The sequence below is a fragment of the Ctenopharyngodon idella genome, chromosome 10 (assembly GCF_019924925.1).
Source record: "Ctenopharyngodon idella isolate HZGC_01 chromosome 10, HZGC01, whole genome shotgun sequence".
Classification (NCBI taxonomy): domain Eukaryota; kingdom Metazoa; phylum Chordata; class Actinopteri; order Cypriniformes; family Xenocyprididae; genus Ctenopharyngodon; species Ctenopharyngodon idella.
The window spans coordinates 46,008,497-46,025,097 of record NC_067229.1 but is presented as its reverse complement, the minus strand read 5'-3'; the positions used below and the strand labels follow the sequence as shown (position 1 = coordinate 46,025,097).

The following is a 16,601-nucleotide window of genomic DNA, read 5'->3' as shown; positions in this document are numbered from 1 at the left end:
TGAAAAGAAATTAAGGTTTTTGAGGAAAACATTCCAGGATTTTTCTCCATATAGTGGACTTCAACAGTTACCAATGGCTTGAAGGTCTAAATTGCTGTTTCACTGGAGCTTCAAAGGATGATCGGTCAAAAAAAAAAAAAAAAAAAAAAAAATTTAACAGTATATACTTTTTAACTACAAATGCTCCTCTTGCACTAGCTCTGCGATGCGCATTATGTAATCATGTTGGAAAGGTCACATGTGACGTAGGTGGAAGTACCGACCCAGCAGTAGGGTAGGGTAGGGTGAAAAACTCCTCTAACTTATTTTCTCCTCTAACTTAAAAATCATCCGACAACGTTGTTTTACCTTTTTTTGTAAAGAGCATTTGACTTAGTCTTTGCACGTTCGCTTTGTAGACACTGGATCAGTACTTTCGACTACGTCACACTTAACTTTTCCAATGTGATTACATAATGCGTGGAGCACCACAGAGCTAGTGCAAGATGAGCATTTGTGTTATTTTAGAAAATGACAGATCGTTCTACTAGATAAGACCCTTTTTACTCAGCTGGAATCATGTAGAGCCCTTTGAAGCTCTATTGAAACGGCAATTTGGACCTTCGACCCGTTGGTAACTGTTGAAGTCCACTATATGGAGAAAAAAGAAAGACATAAACATCTTGGATGACATAAGGGTGAGTAAAATATCAGGAAATTTTAATTCTGAAGTGAACTAATCCTTTAATCAAAATGTCAAATTGATCTTTTGACTTCTCTCTGGTGATGCATGTCAGAGTTCTTCAATCGTTTAATCTGCCTAAACCCACTCCTTTCTTAAAATTCACTGCAAGCTCACATTTTGCTGATCTGCATCCATCAACAACCGATGATTGCCCTACATGTTTTTCTTGTTGATAATCTGTTTCACTTAGACGCACGTCACAATAAGGAAGAAAAAAAAATCTGTCGCTACTTCTGTTTTATCACGCCTTTGAAAAAGAAGTGAAACATTTAGGTATAATGTTTCATAGCACAATAATAAATAGAAAGACATTGATTCACCTCAACTGGACTAGACATGGTAAAAAGTAGGAGTGTAACGATGCAAGTATTCATACCGAATATTTTCGGTTTTGGGTCTTTCAATTTGGTACGCATGTGTACTGAACAAATGTAGTGCTGTTTTAACCACTGCACATGTGAAACTACTGTTGCTGATATCAATATACTTTGATTTTGCAAACGCATCTGGAAAAATAATGTAGGACACAAAGTAAGCTGCTGCGGGAAAAGTACACAAAGTTGTCCAAAACATGAGACATGCTTGATATTGACCTCTTAAAATGAACCTACAGCATACAGTTTAAAGCGGCTTGCCCTCCTGTCAGATGTCTGTGCAGTTTAATACATTTGAAACCTATTTTCCTTAGCTCATAACTTGCATCTTATGGTTATAACCTTATCTGCAAATGTTGGAAAGTCATGCCAGTATTTTGCACCATGACTTCAAAACCAGGGTAGATAACTGTCATTTTTGAGGTAAAATTGCTGAGATGGGGCCTTAGAAAAAAAGTAGATCAGTCTTTTTAATTGTGTGCAAACTTTGAAATATTTGTTCTGTAATCTATTTAGGGAGTTGAACTGTGAAAGTGGAACTTCTGCTGAAGGAAATGACGAGTTGCTCACCTCATCCGCAGCTTCCAGCTTTGAATCAAACTGGCAGAAGATCTGCTCCAGCTCCTTACGGATCACATTAGCAAGCACATTCAGACGACCTCTGATGGAGGGCAGACAATTCAGACATGTTTCAATGGCCCTACATATGTAGCCTGATGTGCTTCCTATTTAAAATATATCATTCAGTATTTTGTTCCTCTACCTGTGTGGCATGCCCATAATAACGTTCTCCACTCCATTCTCACTGGATTTGTCAATGATAGTTTTGAGTGCAGGAATGAGAGACTCGCATCCCTCCAGGCCAAAGCGTTTCTCTGACGACCACTTCCTCTGCAGGAACTCCTCAAATCTGATGAAACCACAGCATTACAAAAACATTCACAAAATCTTCACAAACATCCTTTGACATAATAAAAATTACGTTGTTGCATTAGATAACACAGTATCAAAGCAAGTGTCATCTGCAAACAAATGATGCAAGAGTTTTCTCAGAATGAACTTCCCCTTTTTTTTTTTTTTTTTCTTTGCTTTTTTTTTAATGACTTTTAACCAACTGGTATCAATTTTAGTGGATGTATGAAGTCAGTTGCCCTTTTGTGAAAGGCTTTGCTTAATCCTAATTGGGTGTTTGGGGTCAATATGACCCCTTTTCAACTTTCAACTATTTTTTTTTTATTTTTCATTTTTCAAAAATCAATAAATCCAGCATAAATCTAAAAAATTCCACACATAAACAAAGGCCTGGTACTAGAGCACAAATGCAATGTGGAACGGACACGATCGCGCGCACACACACACACACACACACACACACACACACACACACACACACACACACACGTGTTCACTCTTCACTCATGTTCCTATCTGCTTATTGCTGTTTTTTTTTGGTTGTTTTATTTACCATTTTAAAATTAATTTCTTATTCTAAAGTTATTTATTTTTTATGCATTTGGATTATTGAAATAAATAATGTGATTACAATCAAGTCTTGTCTTTTAGTGGCAACTCATGTGGCATTATTGCAAATTTATGTGCCATTATTACAAAAACAAGATGCTTCAAAAGACCTCAAACAACAAAAAAAATTAAAATTGATTATTTCATCCGGATCTCTATGGGCCTCTGCTGGATGCATGTTTTTTTCTAAACCTGTATGTGCTACAGATTTTTCTCTAACCAGCAGATGGCAGAATTCTGCCTCTAACACCTAGATCAATATCCAGAAACAACTCATATTTAATTTTGATCATGATTAAAGTGTTTTTTTGTTTTTTTTTTTCATAAAAATGTAATGAGATAGTCATATTGACCCCAAACACCCCGAGTGTAAACTGGAAATGAGCAACATATGAGGGTTAAAATAAATTATTTAAATGGCAAACCATTCAGGTCTTCAGAAAGCTATGGCATGGGGCAGACCTGGTTGAGCGGACCATACGGGCCAGTAGCGTCCTCTTCTCTTCCAGAGTAAACTGCAACACACCCGGCTTCTCAAATTTCTGTCTGATCCACTGGCATTGCTCCAGGTCATTGATGAACATGAACTCCACCCCAATGTGTTGACAGTAGGCCATCTGTGTAGTGCAGCGAGAAGTCATGGTTTTGTATATTATGCTTTGTATATATAACATTGAATAACTTTATATACTGCAATGACACTAATAAATCATTCATATTCAGATATCATTGCATTATATGCGTCTCAAATGAGGAAATACTTGGGCAAGCACCTCTAAACGCCGGATGATTTCCCTGAGTGGAAGGGCACTTTCACTGCCCCCGATAAAGGTAGTGGTGGGAAGCCGGAAAACTTTATCCAGATCTGCTTCTTCCAGTCCGTAGAAGCCTGACAGTAGACATGCAAACACATGGATGGGGAAGGGGGAGGAAGGGCAAGCGAAACAAAAACCACAGCGGATCCGACCGACACATGTAAACACAGAAGACAAATGGAACTGCGTTAGAGAAAGCAGGGATGTGGAACAATGTTTATGATTTAAAAGTTATTAAAAACATTAAATAACAGCACATTCATGCACATAAGACACAGAACAAAGGCTAAGCCAACAGTGTTAGTAGAGAGAAAAGGAAAGATGGCGAAAAACAGATCTATTCAAGCCCAGTCCACAGGGGTAATGCATGCATGAGATGCTACAGATAGCAACATGTTGGTCAAAATGTGCATTTTGACCTACATAGAAATGCGTTTCATTGTACAATTTTACTTCTTTTCTCATTGATTAATAAGCGATGTGAGCGTGTTTTTATCTGTAAACCATGAAGTCTAAAAGGTTGATGAACTGAAATGTAATCTAGAGTCATTACAATGAGTCTCGCATAGCAGATTGCTCTGGCCTTTCCATCTCAAGGTGTGCCAAAACACTGTTCATTCCCAATGTGTACCATGAGCTGTTCCTGTTTATCCACACAAAATACATAAAGACATGTACCTTGATGTTGCAGGCACAACATGTTCTTGTAGCACCAGTAAAACAAGATTACGTGTTTTAACTAATGAACAGAGACAAAATCAAGAATGTACTTAAAAATAGTTCTGGTCTCTAGATATGCCTTTCTGACAGGAAAATCTAAATGTCAGAGCACATTCGTACATTGTTCATTTCTGTAGAACAAACTATGCAGAACTATTACCTTGGTAATAGCAATGTTTATATTAATATGGGCACCATGAATTACCATTACCAACTGGAATCAACCAAAGATGACTTTGGGAGAGTCTAACAGCATGTCACAGCCTCAAACTCGAGCACTGAGGATAAAACTGACATTCCATGAGGATGAGGACATTATGTAAGAAACAGACCCTAGGCAAGGTTAATGAGGGAAATCGCCACATATGCCAGCTGGGGCTCTGCGAGGACCAGAACGGTGCAGTGCCACGTGGAGTTACATAAATGTATTTCTGCTAAGAGTTGATGACAGTTTAAAGCTACATACCGAATAAAAGTACAAAAAGGGAAAGCTGTCCATGGAAACCAAAAAAAGTATGCTCAAGTGTTCAGTTAGCTTTATTGGACTAGGCCTAAGGACAATGTTCGGATATGCAAAATCAAGAGCATGGGTTCCATTAAATACTAAAAAAGAAAGCAAGGCTCTGCAACTCTAAAAGAATTTAATCGCTGGTTTTTGATCAGGGAACTGGAGGGAGCTTCTAAAAAATGCTATTAACTCAAGTGCACTAGCTAGTCCTCATACCTCCAGCTGTAAGGTGAGACAGACGGGCTTTAAAAACAGCTGCATCTGAGGAGTCAAAAAACATTACAAGGAAAAAAAAAAAAAAAAATTATGCCCCCAGTGTGGATGTGACCAATGTTACAAAGTGATTTCTTTTTACTGTTGTCCCATGCAATGACCTGAAATGAACTGAACCTGTGAGGTGTTCTGAGGAAAAGCACTTAGCACAGCATTTCCTTTGAACGAAATCCAGAACAATGCAGCGCTGGAAAACTAAGGGCCATGACATTGTCAGAGAGAGAAAACTCACTCACCCCACATAGTGCGACCCTACCATCTAGGTATCGGCCGATATATGTTCATTTTTAGGGCCCTATTTTAATGATCTAAGCGCATGTCTGAATCATGGGTGTGTTTTGGGCGTGACGTGCAATAACCCAATCAGAGTGTCATCTCCCATTCCCTTTAAAAGCCAGGTGCGCTTGCACCCTGGCAGATTGCTATTTACTGTACATGGCAGAATATAGACACCCTCAACCTGACGAGTCAGTTTAAATACATGTGTGTATTGCCACAATTGGTCAAATAATTAGCCAATTTCATTCGTCATTACTGCAAATAGGTAATTCTGATACATGCAGTGACTATCCATTATGAAATGTAGGCATTTGAAACAATGCGCCTGAACACACCTCGTTTTCAGACCAGCACGCCAATGGGCGAACAGATGGGCGCGAGTGCATTTGCTATTTAAACAACGTGGGTGCTGGACATATAAATGATACCTGCATCGGGCAGAAACTAGCAAAAAACACTTGCGGCGCGCCTGGCGTCGCATTGCGCCAGGTGTATGATAGGGCCCTTAATGTTATTGCTATCGGCCCAATAAAAACATTTGGCCGATATATTAAAGCTGATAAATAATGGATTATTTCCTTCAGCTGAGACACTTCAGATGTGCACTGTTTGCAATAATGGTTTTGTATTGCTTGAAATATGATTGGAGATACTTCAAGAAGGAAAATACATTTAAGTAAAACATGTACCGCTCAAATCTGTCAAATAGGTTACATATAATTATAATGATATGTGACCCTGGACACAAAACCAGTCATAAGGGTAAATTTTTTAAAATGAGATTTATACATCATGAAAGTTGAAAAAATAAGCTTTCCATTGATGTATGGTTTGTTGGGATAGGACAATATCTGGCCGAGATACAACTATTTGAAAATCTGGAATCTGAGGGTGCAAAAAAATCTAAATATTGAGAAAATCACCTTTAAAGTTGTCCAAATGAAGTCCTTAGCAATGCATATTACTTTCAAAATAAATTGATATATTTACATTAGGAAATTTGCAAAATATCTTCATGGAACATGATCTTTACTTAATATCCTAATGATTTTTGGCATAAAAGAAAAATTTATCATTTAAACCCCTTCCAATGTATTACTGGCTATTGCTACAGATATACCCGTGTGACTTATGACTGGTTTTGTGGTCCAGGGTCAGTGTAATATAACATCATTATAATTGTGTGCCTGGGACATGGCTTTTAATGGTGAGACTTCTGTTTTTGTAATCAGGCTCTCAAATTTTATAAAAACTTGGATTTAGATTTATCGACCAACATATCGGTTATCCGCTTTCAAATATAAAGAATTATCGGTTATCGCATCGGCCAAAATGTTCATATTGGTGCATCCCTACTACCGTCAATAAAACACAGATGGACGGCTCACGAGGATTGAATGCTCATTGATAATCAGCCTGCCATTGATAAAAAAATGTTCTAAAATATCATTCTTTACCATTGGAAGATACAGACTGGATGCGGCAAAGCATCTGTTTGGGATGGTGAAAATTGGAATCTGAATGATTCTCTGAGTGATTTTTATTCGAAGTTTGCTGAAGCAGAACACTGCACTGCCAAAACACATTTTCATTACACATCAGTGTTTTTGTCTTGTTTTGAATTAAAACTAAACAACACAGCTAAGTTTTTTCTCACATCACTGGCAGAGTGATTTTTCTTGTAAGCATAAAATACAATTTGCTGAGGTTTATGCTTAACACAAGAACATTTTCCAGCAAGGTAAGAAAAATCAATTTAATTCAAGATTTCATTTTCTGAAAACAAACCCTCATATACCATCTATGTAATTTTTCTTTTCAAATAAATGCTTCTCATAAAATAAGGTTGTTAAGATAGCACACTATGAAAACAGGGCAAAAATACTGATTAAAAATGTTTATTTGCAGGCTGTGTAATGGATAGTAATGAGATAATGCACACCATGTCTTTTTACAAATTTTCATGACATGAGGAACCTGAAGATCAGGAATCATGACATGTAATGAGCTTGCGTAGGGCATTCCGATGGTTCACATTTCTCAAATTGTTGACTGTTTTGATGGTAAACGAACTAGAGTCTCGCATAGCATGCTAACTGTGTGCGTGTGGCTTATCTCTTGCTAAAAGTTTCCAATCATCCCTGTTGAATGCATGTGGGCAAATAAACCTCTACGAAAAGAATGTGTACAATACAATGCAAAATAAAGCAACTGCTAGACATTACCAGTGCAATAAAAGAGCCACTGTGAGGGGACATGAAAAAGGCAATCTGCAGAGAGAGAAAGATGAACTACAACATGACACTACATAAGACAAGTGTCACACTGACAAACATAGACTTCTGAGGTCAAGAGTGAGACATGAGCAAACATCATTTACACTGGGCAATGCCAGAGGCCTGGATATGCAGTGATAAGGTACAAACTGATAGGCTCTGATCCAAAACTTAATTTGGCAGCATTTTTAGTAAGGGGCACAAAAGTCTAGTCAAATGCCATCTATGTCATCACATATATACACTACCATTCACAAATTTTAGGTCAGTAAGATTTTTATACATTTATATTCAGCAAGGATGCAATAAGTAAAGACTTTTTATAAGGTTGCAATTGATTCTATTTCAAATAGAATCTGTGCTTTTAAACTTTCTATTCATCAAAGAATACCTAAAAAAATATCACAAATAATCCGTCTTATTTTTCCTAAATTCTGTTTTATTTTATTTTTTTCAAATTCCGTTTTTTCTATTTTAATTTTTTCTGGATTGCGTTTTTCCCCCAGAAATTCTGTGTTGTGTTTTTTAATTTTTCTGGCAATCAAGTGAAGGCATAAAACAATTTATCTTTTAATCATATGACATTAAACATACTTTTTTGTCAAACAAAGTGCTGCACAACAGAACTTTACAGTTAAAATTAAAACATGGAAGAAAAATTTTGATTATTCCTTAAAAAAGTTAATAATAATGTATTATTATTATTACTATTATTATCATTATTAGTAGTATTAGTATTATCATTAAATTGAGATGTAGCTAAATTCTACTGTACAACAGTAATATATTTCTGTCACAATTTCTTTAAGTTAAATCGAACTTTTATTTTGATGGGTTGCCGTGAAGACCTTCGAATTTATGTGTGTTTATAACATGACAATATTTTTTCTCAAATGAAACGGTAAAATGCTGATGAAGTGACTCTCAGAGTGGCTCTGGAGATGAAGTTAATGCTTTCATGTCCTCATATAGTGAGATGGCAGAGGCTGAAAAACACCACGAGCGTCACACGTGCTTCATTGTGTGTGTGGTAAATGTAGGGCTGGGTGATACAGCTAAAAAAATTACCACGATATAATGTTTCATATTGATCGGTATCGATAATTATTGAAAAAAATAGTAGAAAAAAATATTTGAATTTAACCAATGCATTTTTAATTAAGGCAAACAACGAATAATTTTTAAAACAAAGCAAAATAAAATGTAAACAAATCGTTCTTATATTTTATATGAAGATTAAATAAATAAGTGTTATAGAAACTTAGAGCTGCACAATTCTGGATAAATTGAGAAACTTTTTTGTTTGTTTCAAGCCGAGACCACAATTCTGAATGTCAACTAAACGTAATAACACGTAATTTACTAGAGGTTCTGACAAAATATTAATTACTGCAGTCTATATTAAAATTTTAAATATATTTAAATTAATTATTTAAAAAAAATCTGTTTTGATGTATGATTCAATGACATGCCCATAAATACTCTTGTTTCATTACTGGATGAATCTGTATTCGAAAGAATCTGTTGAATGAAGATTCAACGTCAAATACATTTTTAACACTCACTTGTCGCCACCTGGTGGTGAAACAATGTAATCGATAAATGTGTCATTTTCAGCGCGTTCAAGTTTCTTTCAAAATTTGATTTGCTCTATTTTGATCGGTAACAGACATTAGTGTTTTATCTGAATTTTAAACTTTTATCTCTGTACTTCTGTGATAATTTGAATATTTCACAGAAATAAAGATATTGTGTGACCAAACTTAATGTCTATTTACATTTTAATGCATTTAAGTGAAACTATATCGAGAGTTATATCGAACATTTTTTCTATCGTTATCGATTAAGGCGTACCATCGATAAATATCGATACCGTTTTATCGTCCAGGCCTAGGTAAATGAAACCGTGTGTCTGTGCCATTCATTCACACAGAACATACAGAACAGTATTTATATTTAAATAGTCATTTTGCAGTTTAATATTTCACAGAAACTAGTCTATATCGCAATTTGATTTAAGTGTACTGACCTACTTTTTATTTATTAATCAAAAATTTGACAAATTCCATGACATTCCACGTTATATAAAGTAAATTCCGTTTTTATGACTGTATTCTGCGATTCCGTCTGCGTTTTTTGCATTGTGGAAATCATAGAGCCCTTTATTAAGCAGTACAATTAACATTTTTTCCTGTTAAAAATCTTACCAACACGAAACTGTAGAACAGTAGTGTATATATAAGGTCCATTTAATGCGTAATTTCACCTAATATATGTGTGTGCTATAGGCATATTTGGACTTATTAGAGTATTGCTCTATTGTAATCAACTTAACATTAGCAACTAGGTTTCGGGACAAAGCCATCGTCTCCAATATCACACATTTCTCAGGTAATGTTTATATTGTGTTGAACCTGCACACAAACACTCACTGCGGAGCGTTTAAATTTTACCCATTGCAAACATTCAAACAGGTCTGGACCACATGCATGCTTCACGTAAGGGTGGAGGATATACACAGAGTGTTGAACAGCACAAAAACAAGCCATGCCACATAAAAACACTCGATCACTCTCCAATGCCCAATCAAAACCTCACCAAGTTTATCAGAGGATGTTATTATATCTGCAGGGACACACGAATCGAGATCTGCATCCATAATTCCGAGAGGATCCAGCTGTGCAACGTGGTGCCCCCGGATCTGCAGGGAGTTCCAAGAAAAAGACGTACAGATAGAAGAAGAAAAAGGGGAGAAGGAAGGACAGTAACCCAAAGAACAGTATGGACAGTTGAGGAGGTGAGATTAGGACAGAGTGAGTGTGAAAACCACCAGAAACAGAAGAACAGGGACAGAAGGACACAGAGCAATGTTAACAGCACACTGAATGAGTACACTTGCAATCACACTGAACACCAGAAGCAGTTCTCACCAGATTGATGGAACCCGATAGATACTGGGGCATTGTCAAAATTTACACAACTGACGCCCAAAGGGTCAAGTTTGGCTATATGATGGCCTCTGACCTGTGAACAAGGCAACAGCACTTACAAGCTAACAGAAGAGTGAAATCACAGATTAATTTTCCTTATTAAGGTAGTTATATATTTATATTAAAAGGGACCTAGCTTAGCAAAGATATTTAATTTTAAAAATATGTGAGGGGCGGGAATATGTTCAATTAAATTCTGTGGAGCTTTGCGGATGAAGATTGTGTATGAGCATCATATGAGGGCCTCATCTACTTTATCCAGTGTTTTAGACCAGAAATATATGATTGAAACATGGAAAGTTTGGAAGGAAGGGCATTATATTTAGGCAGTGTTGACTAGGGATGTGCGAGACTAGCCGACTAGTCGATTCTGCTGCTACTCGACTTGGAAAATTATTTTTTTTTTGCACATTTGTTTTGCTTAAGGCTATGTTTAAATTACCATCATATTAATGTTACATATTGAAATTAATATATTATTTTCAAAAGTGTATATCTGCAGCAGAAAACAAAATCACTTAATTTTACCTCAGATTTTGCCTGCGTTGGTTTTCTGTGGCGCTCGCGGCGGGTTCAGACAAATGTCCGATCGGAAGATGAGCAAGGTGAGGGAGTATTTTGAAAGCCTACACAAAACTTTTCCATTTTCTTCAATGTTATGTCAAACTAGCATGACAATTAAGCTTGCTTAGGCTTGTTATGTTAATATTTCCTGTTATAAGGGGCAATACGGTATGAAAATTTTTATTGGATTAAAGGAGAAACATTATGAATGAAACTTACTTAACATTTGAGCAGGTGCTATATCAACATCCTAATGAAGTAAATACGGTTAAATAATGTAGTTGTCAGTAGACATCGAGTTTTTATTGCAATTTTTGCCGCCCGTCATGTGTACAGATAATTTTCATACACAAGAAGCACATTCAAACTCGGACAGTTGCTGTGGTAAAGAACAACAATACCTTAATGAGCTAACTTTTATTTAAGGAAATCAGTTTATAATAAGCTATTAGATTTAAACTTATTGGTCCTGCGCTTCCTATTGACTAATGTTGGCTAATGTTGTTTAAAGGGATAGTTCACCCAAAAATGAAAATTTGATGTTTATCTGCTTACCCCCAGGGCATCCAAGATGTAGACAAATGCACAGACAATGCACAGACAAATCCAAATTAAACCCTGCGGCTCGTGACGACACATTGATGTCCCAAGACACGAAACAATCGGTTTGTGCGAGAAACCGAACAGTATATCATTTTTCACCTCTAAAACACCACTATGTCCAACTGCCTTGCGCATCCGGTTGGTGAGGTCTGAACGCGCTCTGACAACGGAAGTGATGTCTCGCACTCATTGAAGTATAAGCGCGAGACATCACTTCCGTCATCAGAACACGTTTTCAGACCTCACCAACCGGATGTGCAGGGCAGTTGGACATAATGGTGTTTTAGAGGTGAAAAATGATATAGATACTGTTCGGTTTCTCGCACAAACCGATCGTTTCGTGTCTTAGGACATCAATGTGTCGTCACGAGCCGCAGGGTTTAATTTGGATTTGTCTTTGCATGTTTTTTTGACTCTTATAGATGGAGTTACCATTGACAAGCATTATACGACTGACAGACCGCAACGGTTGGAGTTAAAAATCATCATTTGTGTTCTACTAAAGAAAAAAGTCACCTACATCATGGATGCCCTGCTAAAGTTTAATATATGATCATACTGCAAGGCATGCATATCGCATATTTCTCACATATACATATTTTTAGTGGCATTCAGTATGGGATTTGACTGTTCATAGATTGTGTTCTTGAAAATTTATGGCATATACAGACCGTCTTTGGGGGGCAGGGTTAGACTAGTCAGTTGCAAAATTTCCATTTAAACTGTTAGGAAATTAGTCATTGTGCACATCCCTAGTGTTGACATACACTACCAGACAAAGGAAACACTGAATTGTTCTTTAATCTTTAGTCATCAAAACAATGAAATAACACAAATATAGACTATCGTTCAAGAGTTTGGGCTTGGTAAGATTTATTTTATACTTTTGAAAGAAGCCTTTTATGCTCACCAAGACTGCATTTATTCACAAATACAGTGAAAACTTATTTGTGTCCTTGCCTAAAGTTTTCATTTCTTTAAGAAAAATAAATAAATCATACTGAACCCAAGCCTTTGAACGGTAGTGTAAATACAGAAATTATAAATATAACACTATGTTGAGGGGAAACATGTAGCAGTTAAAGAGTCCTTTCCTTCAAACCTCATACCTGGTAGGCACGAATGAGGGACTGCATGGCAAGGTGGTCTTCCACCAGTTTTTCCACATTGGGCTGAGCTCCAACCAGCGCCTGGGCCTGAGACAGTCCTGAGAGACTCACCCCTACTGGAGGTGGGCTTTGGTAGGCAGCGCCAGGGGGAGCACCTGCATTGGCGTTACGGAAGAAGATGTCCCAAGACTGTTGGGAAAGGAGCACAGTGTACACAGTAAGAGATTAAGTAAGAGAACAATAACAATATGTCAAATGCTGTGCACAAAATAAATATCTGTTTTACCTAAATGTGTCCCTAATCCCGAAATACAGTGATGTCCAGCTTAGGAAAATTGACATCTTCACCCTTTATTCAAATATTATTAAACATTTTTTAAAGATTTTGTAAGCATGCTGTAGTTGTGCTTGAAGTCAATTGTTTTATTTGTGATAACACAATGAAACATGCCAAACTGTGCCGAGTCTGTCGACATCATTTTTAGCCAGGCTGTCAAACAAAGAAATTATGAACACATGCAAAACCAAGAGAGAACCAACGAAATATTAATAACTGATTATGTCGTAGCCAATGTATGCTTTTTTCTGTGAGTTTTTTTGTTTTTCTATGCATTTTTTGTATTGTACAATAAAACCTGTAACTGTAGTTTATTTGCCAAATAATTTTGTCAGAACAACATCTTAACCAAGTTTAGTGTTTCATTCTTCACATATATTTAAATATTTTCCTCATATTTTGATGGTTTAATCGAACTTCTAGGGTCATTTATAATAAATATCCCCTCAGAACATCACTTTTAGCCACTACTGTACATCCACTGATGCACATCACTAATTCTGGTTTGTAAAATAAAATGTTAAACAAGTAAAAGCTGCTGACTAGCAGTATCGGTGTCTTGCATAATCACACAGGAACTTAATCTGAATCATCAATTTGGTTTATCCTCCAAAGTCTCCAATACAGATGGGAACTGTGGTCACATCTGAGTAAACTGTGGGGAGGGTTCAAATTTCAGTAAACTGCTTTTCCGTGCAGCAAAACGTCATTGGATAAGCTGGAAGTTTAATTGCATAACTGGAGACTTTAGATGCAATCGTCAGAAAAGCTTTAGGTTCATGTAGGGACAGAAAAGAAGAGCAGTTTGAACCCTAGACCCCGTCTGACCTGGTTCTGCACATGAGGGCTTACTTACCTACACATCAGGTCATTGTGATTCAATGACATTACAAAGGACCTTATACTAACCTGATAAATGTCTAATAGGCTTTCCTGCTTTGAGGAGCTAAAGAGCTCAGTGTGTTAAATTGAGAGAGCCGGTGGTGTATCGTCTCGCAGCATTTAGTTCCACTTTCGATACATCCGGGAAACCACACAAGGGCATGTGACATGGAGAAGTCTTTTATAATATCCCTGCCAAGCTAAGCTTACTGTCTGAGTGGGGAACCAAAGTCACATTATGAAACGAGGACTTCCTCAAGCATAACCTTGAAGATCAAAGAAATTCCTCTTCAGTTTACCTTCAAACTAGTTAAACAAATCAGTCCAATTCATAAATGAATAAATTCTGGCTGGCTTGTGAATTGAATTGACTAAAGATCTGACTTAAATGTTAACGTTTCATTCACAAATTAAAACATTGTTACACGAACTCTCATGAACCCGTCAATGAGAATTAGTCCAGATGTCAAGATTTTTCAGAAAATTAATGATGCTTTTTGCATGCAGTCCTCAATTTTTGTACACCACAAAAGAAAGAAATATGAGTTTATATTACAATAACAAGAGAACTGCTCATACACTGAAACAACTACCCACTTCACCTTTAAACATGCTTAAAGAGCAAAAAGGAAAGTCATTTGAGAGGTGAAGTAAGTTATTACATTGTGGTGAAAGATTATATAGACAAACATTTTTTCTGTAGTACAACATGCACTGATTAATCCTTCACAATATAAACATAAATGCGTATTATGAAAGTAAACAGGGTGAATTTTGATTTCACATGGATTTTAAAGTCACCATGAAATCAAAATTCTTTTTTTTTAATTTTATATAGAATATTGCAGTATTTATTATGAATGATTTATCTGTGCACAACATTATTTTTTTTTAACTAACGTGCCCACGTAATCTTTTATCAGAATGACTACCCCTCCATCTTGCAGCAACATCTCTTCTCTGATGACGTTTACTGGTGCGAGGGCGGGACAACCTGTAACTCACATGAGATCCAGTAGCTATTGTGCTTTGATCCATCTACAAATGACTGGACCAAAGCAGCCAGGATTTCTTAACAAAATCCTCTATACTGAAAGTCGTCGTCTTACCTTGTGCACGCTCTTGGGATTCTCCAGCCACGCGTAGTACATCTCCTCCACATAGTTGGAGCTTGTCCCATTAAGAAAAGGCTCAGCGGCAACAGGGGCCGTGTAGCACCTAAAGTGCTGAAACGTCCTTAGGGCCCCCGGTGCCACTGCTGTCCTCTGCTGTGAGAAACTTTGAGCACTTTGTGAGGCTGTGAGCGGCCGGAGCCGTGCAGCGCAAGTCCTTAAGCGATGCATCGCAGTCTATAAAACAACTCCACCGCCTCTCCAAACCAACCTCCCGTAGCACTGAATCCAACAGATCCTGGATGTGATCCTTTAATAAAGGGGCTTGTCCTCCTACTTGTCCACACAAGGCCTGTTCAAAATCCTGCCCATCCCGGGAAGCAGAAAAAACACCACATGAAGCATGTCAATAAATAAAATGAATAAGATGACCTTTTGGCAACAGTAAATGTTAAGAAATGAACAGCATGGCTTTGTGCCCTTTTGCTCAGTAGTCATGCAAAGGATTCTTCCCAAGTATCAGACCCTTGCATATGTGAGCTGTCCTTTCATTTATGAAAAGACTTATATGCATGCAGAAAAGCATTTTTTAACCCTGAAACACTCTAAATGACATCCACATCTAAAAACAGTTGCCATTTCTGCAATAAGGAAATTCAAACCGTACATAAACAGGACACTTGAACTAAGGTTGCATTAGGAAGGCTGTATAAGTGTAACGTTACAGTAAATCACATAAATATCACCTTAATGGAAATAGAAACGGTCATTTACAAAGAAGTAAATACCGCTTTAAGTTTAAGGTACCAAAACGTTCCCTGTCAAGTAACAATGCGTCGGAAAACTAGCTTGAGAAGAAATAATTACAAAAATGTTTCTTATAATAATGAATTGCTGATGTTAACTTTTGATGACTGTGGCATAGGTAAGGGCTCTTCTTACCCTATAAGATGAACAGATAGGGCATGAAATGAAGATACACAGAGCAAAAGAGGCACTATTAAGTTATAAAATAAGAGTTTAATCTCTTGGCAGCAGAGAATGTCTCAGAGTAACGGAGCACACCGGCTAGCTTCAGCTAACTCGAGCTAAAAACAAAACTCTCCATAAAACCTTCAAACGTCCCTTTAAACTGCCCATTCATCAGTGGAAGAGAATAAATTAGCACGTTATACGACTCTAGCAACAAATACACCGATAAATGTGTCTCATTAAAGAGTTTTCTCGTCAGTGCCGGTGAGGTTGCTGACTGATGCAGAAGTGACTCGCTAACGCCTCACTGACAGGAACATTAAAACGTGAAAAAGCGATGCGAAAACAGAGATAAGGACGATTCAAATACTTACTCTCAGAGCAGGAGATTCGCCAAAGTGTAGTTTAATCTCATAAGATTTAAAAAATGAAAGAGAACGAGTGAAATTTCAGGAGCGGGACGCGTCTCGTGGCGGATCGTATTCAGATAAATGAGTCGCTCGTTTCTAGGCAGCACGAGCAGCAGCTCTGCGTCACGAGCG

The 16,601-nt window shown here is 37.1% G+C and overlaps 1 protein-coding gene across 3 annotated transcripts in view; it reads right to left on the bottom strand.

The window, feature by feature from the left end:
• The window catches only part of ogdhb (oxoglutarate dehydrogenase b), a 25,890-nt gene extending 9,289 nt beyond the window's left edge, over positions 1-16,601 (bottom strand). The window contains exons 1-8 of one of the 3 annotated variants that reach the window (XM_051911111.1): positions 16,434-16,601; positions 15,085-15,451; positions 12,757-12,945; positions 10,421-10,514; positions 3,393-3,508; positions 3,082-3,236; positions 1,862-2,008; positions 1,669-1,759 (exon numbers count right to left, since the gene is read on the bottom strand). In XM_051911111.1, coding sequence (XP_051767071.1) covers positions 1,669-1,759; positions 1,862-2,008; positions 3,082-3,236; positions 3,393-3,508; positions 10,421-10,514; positions 12,757-12,945; positions 15,085-15,318 — 1,026 coding nt within the window. In that variant the 5' untranslated portion in view covers positions 15,319-15,451; positions 16,434-16,601. Of the gene's footprint in view, positions 1-1,668; positions 1,760-1,861; positions 2,009-3,081; positions 3,237-3,392; positions 3,509-10,088; positions 10,192-10,420; positions 10,515-12,756; positions 12,946-15,084; positions 15,452-16,433 lie in introns of those variants that run through there. The other 2 variants (XM_051911110.1, XM_051911112.1) reach the window with 2 other exon arrangements.